At 42.6% G+C, this 13,076-nt stretch overlaps 2 protein-coding genes across 2 annotated transcripts in view; both read right to left on the bottom strand.

The window, feature by feature from the left end:
• The window catches only part of LOC118420011 (polycystic kidney disease protein 1-like 2), a 76,448-nt gene extending 64,406 nt beyond the window's left edge, over nucleotides 1-12,042 (bottom strand). The window contains exons 1-9 of the mRNA XM_035826715.1: nucleotides 11,991-12,042; nucleotides 11,489-11,639; nucleotides 10,947-11,066; nucleotides 10,404-10,567; nucleotides 9,868-9,991; nucleotides 6,962-7,071; nucleotides 6,405-6,509; nucleotides 6,054-6,232; nucleotides 5,687-5,752 (exon numbers count right to left, since the gene is read on the bottom strand). Coding sequence (XP_035682608.1) covers nucleotides 5,687-5,752; nucleotides 6,054-6,232; nucleotides 6,405-6,509; nucleotides 6,962-7,071; nucleotides 9,868-9,991; nucleotides 10,404-10,567; nucleotides 10,947-11,066; nucleotides 11,489-11,639; nucleotides 11,991-12,041 — 1,070 coding nt within the window. The 5' untranslated portion in view covers nucleotide 12,042. The remainder of the gene's footprint in view (nucleotides 1-5,686; nucleotides 5,753-6,053; nucleotides 6,233-6,404; nucleotides 6,510-6,961; nucleotides 7,072-9,867; nucleotides 9,992-10,403; nucleotides 10,568-10,946; nucleotides 11,067-11,488; nucleotides 11,640-11,990) is intronic.
• A 316-nt stretch (nucleotides 12,043-12,358) lies between these two features.
• The window catches only part of LOC118420010, a 12,955-nt gene continuing 12,237 nt past the window's right edge, over nucleotides 12,359-13,076 (bottom strand). Inside the window, exon 21 of the mRNA XM_035826714.1 lies at nucleotides 12,359-12,637. Coding sequence (XP_035682607.1) covers nucleotides 12,359-12,637 — 279 coding nt within the window. The remainder of the gene's footprint in view (nucleotides 12,638-13,076) is intronic.

Below are 13,076 nucleotides of genomic sequence, written 5' to 3'. Positions count from 1 at the left end.
AGCTAACTGTTTAAAAACAATTTAACTAGAATATTATTATTTCAAGTTTACCTGCGCCGAGAACAACGTGTTTGTTGAACCGCAGGAGGTGCAGCAGTTTGAGTGTCCCCGCACAAACCAAGCAGCCCAGCACGTACGTGTTGATCTGGTCCCAGTACGCAGCCCTGTGGTACTTCTCAAACGTTTTCTCAACTGGTCCTGAAGAAAATATAGCAATGTCCTTATTAGGCAAATGACTTGCAAATTCAATAGCTCTTCAATATGTCTTGAACAATGAAGGATACATTCTATCTATGCTGATGAATAAGTGGGTTTATCGCTTCATATGTACGATTGTACATAATTACTTACCCGTCTTTGCCCCTTGTTTTGACTGGAACTCGAGGACTATGTACAACGTGTACAGCATGACCCCAACCTCTGCTAGAGACAGGAGCGCCAAACTCAGCTCTACACAGCCCCAGAACGTCTTCAAGTACAAGCTCCGTAGCTTCACGATATGGTCCACTGTAATACAGAAAAGGAGTAAAAAATCATGCATATTTAAGCAGAATGTGAGGGCATAGTTAAATCACATTTGTACTGCACGCTCAGTATCTTCCTACCAGACGCTTTGTAATGTTTCAAGGTGGAAGCAACATCTGCAAAGCGTTTTATATCAGTGTTTTAGAATTGAACACACAAGCCTTGGACCAAATACATGATTAATATGTGCACTCACTTTCCCTGAAAGCGAAGTACAAGGTGAAGATGATGAAGACTCCTTGGAAGCCGACCACAACCCAAGCCCAGATGGTCTGGAAGCGGTAGAGACGGACTGTAGTGATGTCAACATGGGGATAGGCGTTCCCTACGGTAGTAAACTCACTCAGCAGATTCACCACGGAGAACAGATTGGCGTGGGGATTGTAGATCGTCATCTCGATGAAAACGGCTCGGGTGTACCGATCGATCCACCCGCTGGGCTCCAGCTGTGCCACGGTGGCGAGGACGGCGGTGGGCGTGATGTTGGCGAATGTAACGTAGTAGCCCCCATCCCAATAGGTGGCGTGTGTTCCTACTACCGGGATATCTGTGGCAGTAGCAGGGAAGCGTTATAGCATAAAACGGAATGAGTCACACCAAAGACAAATTTGAACACTGACCAACAACCAACCCAACCAACCTAACCCAACAACCAACCAACCAACCGACCGACCAACCAACCAAATAACCAACCCATCCACAGAAATACAACCAAGGCCGAAGAAATACAATCAATTAGCTGATATTGACGGTACCGGTTGGAGGACCGTAACCTACCCAGGCCAGAACAACCTACCAAGTATGATATCAAATGGAAGTACCTGCAGAATGACGGTACACCCAAGGATTGGTTTCATTTTGCACCAGTGAAGATGCATTTGCGTAAGGTGTCTCCGACCAACCCATTCCATAGCTGCTGCTGTCTTGGGTCAAGTGGGAATACTCATCGGTGCAGTTGTTGAAGATACCTTCAACTGGCTTGGCCAACTTGCATGAACTATCTGTGGAAAATATGTGAGGCACACGTAACATAATGGCCATATTTTTAGTGGAGACTTTGTTTATAGATTTGAATGAACAATGTTTAATTTTTCTGACATATCAAACAGAGTCATTAAACAGTGTTTAATGTTGGAAACTATTGTCAAAAGACAGTGTATGCTTACCTTTGGCCATCCTCAGCTGCCTTAGCCTGACAGGTCCAACTACATATGACGTCTTGTCCGTCATAAATCCACCTGGTTCCCTGCTGTCACCGTTGTACCACTGGTTACCGTATAACGCAGGAGTCAGCGTGTATCGTATAAAGTTCCAAAAGCTCTGAGCGTCGGTGATCTGTAAGATCCACGAAACGGAATATGGTTAACAAGGTTGTCAACAATATATCGAGAATCACAAGATAACAAGCGTAGACGTGGATGAGTAAGTAGATAATCATGAAAACGAATCATCATCAATTTCTAAGCAAACTATCCGCCAAGTTGTTGTCTAAAAAAGTGTGAAAATTATTATATCGTTTTACTCAATATTAAGCAAGCAGTATTTCTCTCTCTCTCTCTCTCGTTCTCTCTCTCTCTCTTTTATACAATATATATATATATATATTATAACTTCAATTTGGAATACAGGTAATGACTTCGTAGCTATTCTATATATCAGTTGCACTCGCCTTTTTAAAAGAATAATCATCTTCATTGTTCATAGTTTGCCGAAGATTTTGAGTCATGTGGAACATGCCGGTGTCACGTGGTCCGTTGGCAATGACCGCTAACACCAGGACGAACAGGAAGTAAAACGCAAACTCGTAGAGGGCGCTCTTCAAGCTGATCTCGACAAAACGGCGGACCCGCATTTCAGCCAGCTTGGCCGGGTCCGGTGGTTCTTCGTGGCACTTCTTGACAGGAGTCGCCTGTTGGTTGGATGTGAGGAAATTTCTCTCTAGAAATCTTCACAGTGGCTTTCAACCGACAACAATTGATTGTAATGAATTCATGAAACTTGTTCGTGACCCCGACACGTATACGTAACGATTGCAAATGCACAACCTTCTATTGTTCTTTCGAATCCTAGCAAGCATTTTTTTTACTTCAGGTGGCAACAGATAATTTATGATTTTCAACCTCTGAGTAATGGAAATCATGTCAGTAACAGCGCAAGACCGCAACCTAAAGGGAAAGTACGCTCACCAAGTAAAGTTGACCGATGCAAAAGTGTTGCAGGAAGATCTAAGGTCTGAGGTAAGGTCTGAGTGATGTAGTATTGCGAGTGAGTGATGCTTATCCCAACATATTACAATCAGGTAAGACAAAATTCGAAATGACACAGAGACTTCTGTTTCGGTACTTACTAAATTTATTACTAAATGAAACCCAAACGTGTAATTCAGTTTACTCTACCTTGATGGCAGATAGGTAGGCACACACTTCGTCGTAGTCTAGGGTTGGCGACTGGTTTTCAGCATCGTCATGAGGTTTCTAATCACGACATGGGCAGTGATGTTATACAAACTTCAACAAGACACAAGGTGTTATTCAAAATGTCATCAAAGGAATACTCTGTTAATAGTGCATCAAATATTATTAACATTCACATCTTGTCAGTAGTGCCAAAAATCGTATTAAGACAAGAACATCCTGTCAAAGATACAAAATTTCGTATTAACAGGAATTTCCTGTCAATAGCCTCTCCATTCTATTTTAGATATTTGCTGGTACTGTTTTTTTTTACATTGGCAAGCTTCCTGGAGTACTCTATCAACACATATTATTGTACCGTTGATCACTTCAAATGCACTTTGATAATACGAAGTAATCTACAAGGTCCTACCCTCAGCACCAGTGTGGCTTACCCCCAGCACCATTGTGACTTACCCTCAGTACCAATGTGACTTACCCCCAGCACCAGTGTGACTTACCCCCAGCACCATTGTGACTTACCCTCAGCACCAGTGTGACTTACCCTCAGCACCAGTGTGAGCCCGATTGCCAGCAGAACCACCTTCACGGGCTGCAGGATGAGGAGATCCGTGAAGAAGGACGTGAAGAAGATGAAGAGCCAGGCTTCAGCCTTCTCCCGGCCGTACTCTTGCCCGTACAGGATGGTGAACAGTGCAGAAACGAAACAGCTGGCAAAAACCAGGAACCAGGCTTAAGGAAACAAAAGTAGATGGAAAGTTACACATTTGTTCTTATTTACACTGACGCCTATTGAAGATGAGGAAGCATCATAAATATTCCCTCTCTATGGTATCGGTCAGTTCTGACTAGAACACATCAACCCTACAGCACAGTTAGAGAATGGCTGTCTCACTTCAGTGTAAGCTACGTATTGATATCGTCACTGTTACAGTAATAATGCTTAAATGACAACGTACGTAAAAATCTATCCTAGTTTACATATTCCGAGTCTCTTTTTTATCAGATATCTCACCTATGAAAACGCACCACCATGGAAGAATCCAACCTTTCCTCTTGTCCTCAGTCATCTTCTTATCTGGAAATTAAAGCATCAATTATTATGAGGAGGATTGAAGACAAAAAATCTCGAAGGCAATCGCAATTAATCACCGTACGAACATATCATACATGAAAATAACCACCCACCGGTGTATGGTTGCCGGTAGAAGTCCCAGGCCTTGTCAACCTTTTGAAGCTCGATCTCTTCAAGATCAATGACATCTGAGGACGTCGAAGAAGCTATAGGGGAGAAAGATATCATGAGTTCTACGCTATGAGGGCAATGGAACCCTAGAAAGTTCTTGTTTTTGTTAAACCCCCACGAAGCAGCCATCAGCCATCACGGATGATCGTGACTAATGTAGCTCCACTTTATTGCACATCTTACAAATTCAATGTTTCCATCCGCCATCTACATAATAGAGTTCCAACCGAAAAACTCGTTTTGAACATGTAACATTTGATCAGATCTACATGTCTGCAATCAACCATTCCATATTTGTTGTTACAATAATAAGATATACATCTTTTTTCTACCCACCACTTGAAACATGTTGATCTTTGGCCTTCCTCTCTGGGGGAGATGCAATATGGCGGAAAATCTCCACTATGACAAGGTTAATGGGGAAAATGATGAGGCAACTCTGTACGCCGATCATGAGCTGCAAAAAGTGTGAAATCAATACGTTATAAATCACACATTTCAGTAAAAGCTTTTTTTACGTAGACGAGTCAAGATCGACCAAAATGTCTTTATTTAGAAAGACACATCATATACTACGAAAGAAGCGGCCACCTGTAGAGTACACTATACATTTTCTTTTAGGACGTAATAGGCAAGACTGATACCTGAGCCCACGATATCGGGATCTGTACTTTAAAACCAAGGATGTCGACTGGAGGAGGCTTGCTGAAGTCATCTTCCCGGCCAAAGAACATGATGTTGGTGACCATGGTGCAGAGCAGCAATGACAGGCAGCAGGACACCCGCTGGACACGGGTGAAGGGGCTGTAGGCAGGTCGTCCCACCACCGAGCACCACAGGTGACCGTCATTGAAGGCCTTTGGGACACAGAATAAGGTGTTACTGTACGGATTACATAATATGATACAAAAATGGTTCGGTGAGTTTTCTTGTTGGCAATATCAAATATCTGAAATATCTGAAAGACTTTGCCGCAAGACTGAACTTGTACATGTACTTGGTAGACTTGATTATATAGTACATTGATCAGTTATTCAGTTAAATATTTTAACACGTAAACGCGTGTTATAACAAATATGGTTCTAACTGTGTTTCAGATGAATTAAGTGATATTTTCACTAGGCGTAAAAACTAACAAAAAAATACGCACATGTCTTAAGCATAGCAAAACGTTTTTAATCCAAACATAATCATAAATCATCATTTTAGGTTCTTATAGATATATTTTTGGTAAATTTAAACCCCAGAAAATGTATCAAGTGAGCACCTTGGATGTTTGTGAACTGAAGACTTGACTAAGGGTTGATATTTGTTTGTCGGTGGCTGACGAGAGCAAGCAGTCTACCCTTCCGTCACCTTCCTCCACAGCTAACCATCTGTCAGGTACAACACAATTGTTTTGCAAAGCAAAAAAGAAAAACAAAGACACTGGGAACTACAGTAGAAAGTTATCATCTCATGTACATTACATGTATGTGCTGCATCAGTCAGTTTTCATTACCTCTGGCACAGGAAAGAGTACTTCTTGCCGTCGCTAAGATCTTGCAGAATGATTTTGTCCAGAAACCTGTTGGTTGGGGGAAAGACGACAATACAGAGTTACTGTGTACAAAAAAAAGGACAGCATGCAAACACTTGGGATGTCATGATGAGTCGCCTTGTATACTGTCTGCATGCCATTATCGCACATTTCAATCATCGCCGTATACTAGCATGCCATAAGTATACCATTAGCATATCTGCAGCAAGTCTGCTGTGCAGCAAGCATATTTACATAGCATAGCTTTTGCAAATGCATAGCCACCTGAACACAAAATGCTATCCTGCTGACAACACACTACTTATATCAGTCAGTCGAAAGTACTTACCATGAAGGACAAGGTCCTGTGTTGTCGTGCCACACGTGCACGGCGTACAAGGATCCAAGATGGCGACTAGTCGGCAAGATGAAAGTGTCCACTCCTCCCTCCCTGAAGATCGTGCGGTTATTGTCCTCGAGTTCATGCGGGCCAGACTTGCCCCCCTCTCCAATCAGCGTCAAAAAGACCTATTAAAGAGAAAATGTTCTGTTGATGGTTGTGTGCCAAAACAATGGATGCTGTGTACATGCTATACTGTATGGGTAGAGAAGACAATGAGTCATCATGTTAACAACAATGAAAATTACACAAATTATCTGGAAAACATTTTTTTTGCAATGAAAGTCGATTGTTTCTCACCCTGGCAGATGTGGAGGATTGAGACCTCGATCCAGTCAGAACTATGATCTGGTAGAAGTGATCGTTGAAACCGTTCTGATCTCCGCGAAGAATCGTCGCCCCAACCTGGAAAACCATTTCAGACAGCTATAAGTATGGCAGTAGGTCTTAGCAATAACTCTGTACCATTTGATACAAAGTACGATGTTCTTCTTTCTTATCGTGATGGCTGATATAAGGGAAGCTGCATGGCCAATATTAGGGGACCCATATGGTCGATTACCGGACCTGCATACCGTAACTTTTACTGTAATTCGCAATTACATCTATTTAGCTTGTAGCCAAGTAGGTAAATTATGCACCAGTGTCTTTCTACATTTCTTGTAATGCCCAGATGGTTCTTGTAAATTAATCAGTTTAAAGCGTTGTCCGAAGCCCATTACAGGGCTCCCATAGTAATCAATGAAAATATACATGGAATAGTACCTGAGAGGAATAAAGCGTCATTATATCGTATATATAATCCAAATGAATTAACTAAGCAGCTATCTGTCACACACACACCGATGATATCATACCTTCTTTGAATCTTGTCTGTCTTTCCGCCAGGCCCAGATCACAGTGAGGAGGTAGATCCCAACCACAACGCTGAGCGCGATCAGAACCACTGGGTTCTCCTTAAAGTTCACTAACGGAGGGAAATACATTTTACACGTGCACACTGTTACGCGAAAATTCGAGTTACGAAATGGAATGAAAACATACCACAAATGCATTGTCATTGCAAAACGTCTTTCAGCTCCACAATCCTGGCCAAATTCTGTAGACTTCATTACATAATAATCATCGTCACACTCTCTTCGGCAAACCTTTTAGGATCGTAGGATCTTTTCGATATTTTCTCTCTCTCCGATGGTGAAATCAAATCACTTTACTTTATTTATTTAACCAGGCATATACAGCTCAGGTCAATCTAGACCTGTTTTTCAGGCAATCCTGGGCAGAAACAACACAATAACATTAAATAACAACACTAAATAACAACATAGCTATAAAAGTATCATTGCTAAGCCACTGGGTGTAATTGGCGCCTAAATGTCCTAAAATTCACCATGCTACGTGTTTCCTGAGGAAGTTTGTTCCACAGCTGCACGCCGTGGTACTGCAGACTGCCGCGAAATGACGTCACACTGACAGCTGGCAACTGAAGCATGTGGGGGTCATAGTCCCGTAACCGTGTGGTCGCTGCACGTGTGTTGACCCTTAGGGTCGGGGGTGACATCCATCGGAATAATGTGGACATATACGATGGTGCTCTTCCCCGCACTGACTTGAAAACTGTAACAAGAGAAACCGTTTCCAGCCGTTTACTCACAGACTCCAACCCTGCAGCAGCTAGCAAGGCGTGAACTGGGACATGATCTTGAAGTCTGTATCCTGTGATCAGTCTTGCCGCTCTGTTCAACAGTCTGTCAAGTTGCACGGTTAGTCCTTTGTTGCACTGAATAAGACTTGGTAACCACGCGGTGGCGCAATAGTCAAGGTGAGACAACAACAGAGTTTGGCACATGGTCTGTAGAATTTCTGTTGAGACAAAACCTTTGGCCCGCCTCATGGCACCAAGACCACCAAGGATTTTCTTCATCACCTTCCCAGCATGTGAAGTCCACAGGAGAGATGGATCAAGAGTGACCCCCAAGTATGTAAACGATTGAACTTGTTCATAGACGTTTACACCATCTGTTATATTGACAGACCGACCAGTATGTCTTAGTTTTTGTGGGAGACCAAATAACATGGATTTGGTTTTGTCCGGGTGCAGTAGCAGCTTGTTTTCTTTCAGCCACTTTGCTACTCTCGTCATGTCACTGGAGATTGTCTCTTCGCACTCTTTTACTGAAGATGCCGAGTAGTAAAGAATGGTATCATCGGCATACAAGTGGATACTGGATTTCTCTATGACCTTAGGTAGGTCATTTACATATATGCAGAATAACAAGGGGCCCAGGACACTTCCCTGGGGAACTCCGCAGGTGACCAGAGCTTTTGTAGAGTGTTGACCCTGAATCTGCGTGCACTGGAAACGGTCTGTGAGGTAGGATGTGAACCATTTTGTAGCGTCACTATCAAAACCCAGCTTCTTGAGTTTGCCCAGTAGAATATTGTGGTTAACAGTATCAAAAGCCTTCCTTAAATCCAGGAAAAGCGCAACCGTGACCTTGCTACTGTTAAACGCGGACTTGACATCCTCAACAATCCTCTGGACTGCAGTCGCTGTACTATGATGCTTCCTAAACCCGCTTTGATGTGCTGTGAGAAGATCGTTCCTATCCAAGAAGCGCGATACTTGGTAGGACACAAGCTTTTCCATCACCTTGGACGTGACACTTAGCACAGACACTGGCCGATAGTTGGCAACGTTAGCCCGTGTTCCGGACTTATGTATTGGTGAGATCTGCGCCTCCTTCCACTCTGTTGGGACTTCTCCAGTGGAGAGTGACAGATTAAAAATGTGCGTAAGTGGCTTTACTATCACAGGGGCGGAGTCTTTGAGAAGTCTGGAGGGGATTTTGTCCATCCCCGTCGCTTTCTTTGTTTTTAGCCTCTGGAGTTCATTTAGTACAGTGACTTCATCGACGGATTCAAAGCTGAACGTCTTCGTCGGCTCAGGCATGTTGCGAAGAGGGTCCTCCTGAGAAGCTGGCATCCCATCAACAAGTCTTGTTGCACAGGACGTAAAATATTCATTGAAGTCCTGTGCTATTTCGCAGGGAGTAGATGTTGTGGTGTTGTCAGCACGCTCCAAGTGACTGACTACGCTATTAGGTTTGGATTTCCCCGTGAAATTGTTGATGATTTTCCACATAAGGGATTGGTTACCCTTAGCATCAGTCACAGCTTCGGCAAAATGACTTTTCTTTTCCTTCCTGATCACAGAAGTTGCCTGGTTCCTGAGAGATCGGTAGATTTCCCAGTCTTTAACATCCCTGGTTTTAATGGCTTTCCGTCTGGCCGCGTCTCGACCAGTATATTTATTACTTTTTGGTACTTCCCTTTGCAACTATTCCACAAACTGTTTGATTATGCCTCCAACTCAGAACTTCATTGTGCAAACTGGCCGTTTCTAACCATGTTTTTTTTCCGTGTCCTATATTTCCGGGGGGGGGGGGGGGGATACCAGGACTTGCGCTTCCACCAGTCAATACACTAGTATACCATTTGCACAGATTTACTGCATCTTGGCAATCAAATGTTATTCTTATTTTCTTTTAAAAGCGGCACCGATATAACTTGACTTAACTTGAGTGGGCCGCTATTTGTCTGTTATTTTGCCTTTATGGGTTTGTTCCATAAAAAATAAATAAAAAAAATTCTGTCCGGGTTTTTAATTTTGATTGAGTTGTTGCTGTGATTAAATACTTGTCGTTTGTTTCAACAAACATGGATGGGAGGGGTGCAACAAATGTTTGTTGTTTGCACTTACGTGTTTGAAACGCCTTGAGGATGTTGAGTTTGTTGGGCGCGATGAAGAATTGAAAGCCGGACCCGAACGCTGTTAGATGGTCGCACCGACAGTGTGACAGACTGGTGTTGGTGAGAGGACCGGGCTGAACACATATACAAGGAATAAAAGCAAATATAACTTTAGATAATGTTATCATCCCCAAATGTTGTTTTAGAAATACTTAAATGATTTCAACATGAAAATGTACAAGAAACAGTAGCAATGAGCTCTAGCGAACTGCTGATATTAGCATCCTGCCTATTGCCTAAGTGCCTAGGCCAGGGACTGGCCCCTTGCCCCCCTCCGTATTAGCATCACGACTGGAACATCAAACTTGACACCAACAATGACAAATACATTAGAATGGAATAACAATACAGCATTTGGGATCGGCAGCCCTGGATAGAAGAGCACGGTTTGTATTCTGTTGACACGACAGAAGTTTTAACACCGTATGGTCTAACTGTTAATTTTCTCATTGCAATATGGTATTGGTGAGAATTTTCTGTTTTTACCTGACAGCCGTCTGATCTGAAGTCTTCTATTTCCTCGTTGAAGTAGAGACACTGGGTGGAGTAGATTTCAACTGTGTAGTTCAAGGTGAAGTTCTCTCCGCGATACTCAGGAGAAACCGAAGGGGTTACATCGCCTCCTTCAGTGAGCGGGACGTGCTGCACCCCTGGAATGTGTAGAAAAATATCTTTCAATAATGATTTTCATCAAAGCGTAAAACATTTTCTTGTCGTCTGTCTAGTGGACGAAAATGCATTTTTATTGAGTCCTTTTAATGAAATATACACGTGAAGTTGCATCATAACTAACATGCAGCACTACCTAAATTAAGTTATATAATATTGAGTCAGTTAGTCGAACTTGCTGAAGCTCGATTTTCTGACTTAGGGAGAAGAGATGCTGCTACAGTAAGCGTAGTTCAGTGCCTAAAAAGTGGCCAATGGCCTTGCACTGAGCAAAACTAGTAAAAAAAAAAGAATAAGAAATGTAATATCCTACAATTTCATACAAGAATTGTCATCTATCTATAGATGTTGTTTTGATACCTAGGTAGTACGTGTACTCCACGGAATCCCCTACGTCACTTCCAGGTATGAACCAAGTCCACCTATCTGCTGTCAAGGTTTCTGTTTGGCCCAGCGACAAGGTGTACAGGTCGGCGTCATCTGTATATACATATAAACATACCTTTTTCTAATCACGTTATATGTATGTATAATGAAGTCTGTTCCATGCATGGACCATCGTGACTTAATTTGGAGCAAAACGCACCTATCCTCTATTCTTAAAAAAATAAGGTTCTTTATAGTGGAAAATGTGCAGGTGTTGGCACACTGGAGCACCAAACCCGTGTGTGTTTCTGGCACATCTTTGACAGATTAGCCGAAGAGTCACTGGTGGTCACTCCACCGTCGTGGTGGATATATCGTTTAAAGTGCCTTACCCAAGGGCACAAGGTCAGGGCAAGGCGAGTATCGAAACTAGGGCCTTTTAGGTATAAGAGTTTCTACCCGTTGCGCCACACAGACATCAAATATTATCATTTATTGTTAAAAGTTAAGTGGATACAGTTTTGGTAAGTGCAAACCTGGTAGCGGTAATGTTATATTCCTGTCGAACTCATCAATCCGGACTGGTTCTTGCCCTTGCTTCAGGAGCAGTCGGACAGACACATTTGCCAGGTGAGGCGTCACCGTGATGTGCAGGGACTTCCCCTGAGTCGTGTTGAACTGGTGAGTCTGCACAAGAAAACAATAATCTTTTACCGAAAAGGCAACAATAAGGATGTATTTTCGTCTAAGGGACAGGATGAGTTGACAGAAAAAAAGAGATGACATTGAAATGTAGGGCTATTCAGTATAACAGTAACAAACAATCGTCGTTTGGGAAATAGAGAAAACTGACAATAGGAGCCATACACGACATAAGCCTAGCAAGGATCTGCTACTCACGTCTATTTATGTCTACATCAGAAAAGGACCTTTTACTCCTGATAACGCAATGTGTATCGTAAATCTACAGGTCAGAAATATTGACATGGCAGCAGTCTTTTGATGAAGACCTATAAGACTAACGTATCGCGTATTTACACGTATTGTGTTCTTCTTCCAAGAAGGTTCTGTCGTTCCTAGCTCAGTCATTGTTTGTCCATTCTGAGATGACAATCGTCGGGTGAAGACCTCCACAGGGGTTGATAAGTCCCGGATCTCCAAGGGACTGCCGTTCCGCATGAACTGTAGTCCTGTTACTTCTGACTTGACATTGTCAGACGTGTCGGCGAAGGCGTAAGGATTCCGCGGTGTCTTGAAATTCTTCAAAACGAAAATTATTAATTCAGAATGAAAGTCAATCAATCTATGTACGTTGATACCATGTTGTTACTGAAACTCTGTAACTAACAATCATGCACTAGCCAAAACATTCTAAGGCGTCTTCTTTTCGAGTATATTCAAGACAATTAATCACCTACCTCTATTCCGACATCTCCTTGTGTTTCACAGTTGTCCCCAAGTAATCTTGACAATTTTTCAACCACGAAAAACGTTCCTGATTGGCCATTTACCCGGAAAACGAGCGGTTGCTCGTTGGTAGTTGTATCACACCGCTGTTTTTCAACCGCCAAACTGAATTCACCTACAGAGAACGTCGTCGGGCTCTCTCCCGGGACCTTCTGATCTAGCACCGCAGCATTTAGCTTTCCGATCGCATCAAAAGTTGTCTGTGTGGCATTTCTGTTCTGTAATGAAAAACGAATATACAGACGTAAAACGCTCACATCGTTTCATTTTTACAAATGAGAAATGTTCCCGTCAGCATCAGTCCTGAAACATCAGACTAATTAAGGAATTACTATCAACTATAGTCTAGATATTCCATGTTTCTTAGTTTGCGAATAAAAAGCTCTAAGCGTAAGATACTAGTACGAAGCACATTTTGTTATTAGCATTAAAGTTTCTCCTACCCTTTTCAAGCTAACTTCCCGGGTTTCAGATGATGGCAAATCCTTGTTCTTCGTAGCCGATGCTGTTGAAGCTCGAAGTATGTTCACACACGCTGTTGGGTCAAACATAAATGTAGCATGATATCAGATCGTACCTGAATGAGATATTGCATACCTTGGACTAATTGATACCGGTCTTAATTTGAAGATAAGGCAAAATACACTTTCGCCCCCC

Source organism: Branchiostoma floridae, chromosome 7 (assembly GCF_000003815.2).
Source record: "Branchiostoma floridae strain S238N-H82 chromosome 7, Bfl_VNyyK, whole genome shotgun sequence".
Classification (NCBI taxonomy): domain Eukaryota; kingdom Metazoa; phylum Chordata; class Leptocardii; order Amphioxiformes; family Branchiostomatidae; genus Branchiostoma; species Branchiostoma floridae.
This window is presented reverse-complemented; position numbering and strand designations above follow the sequence as displayed.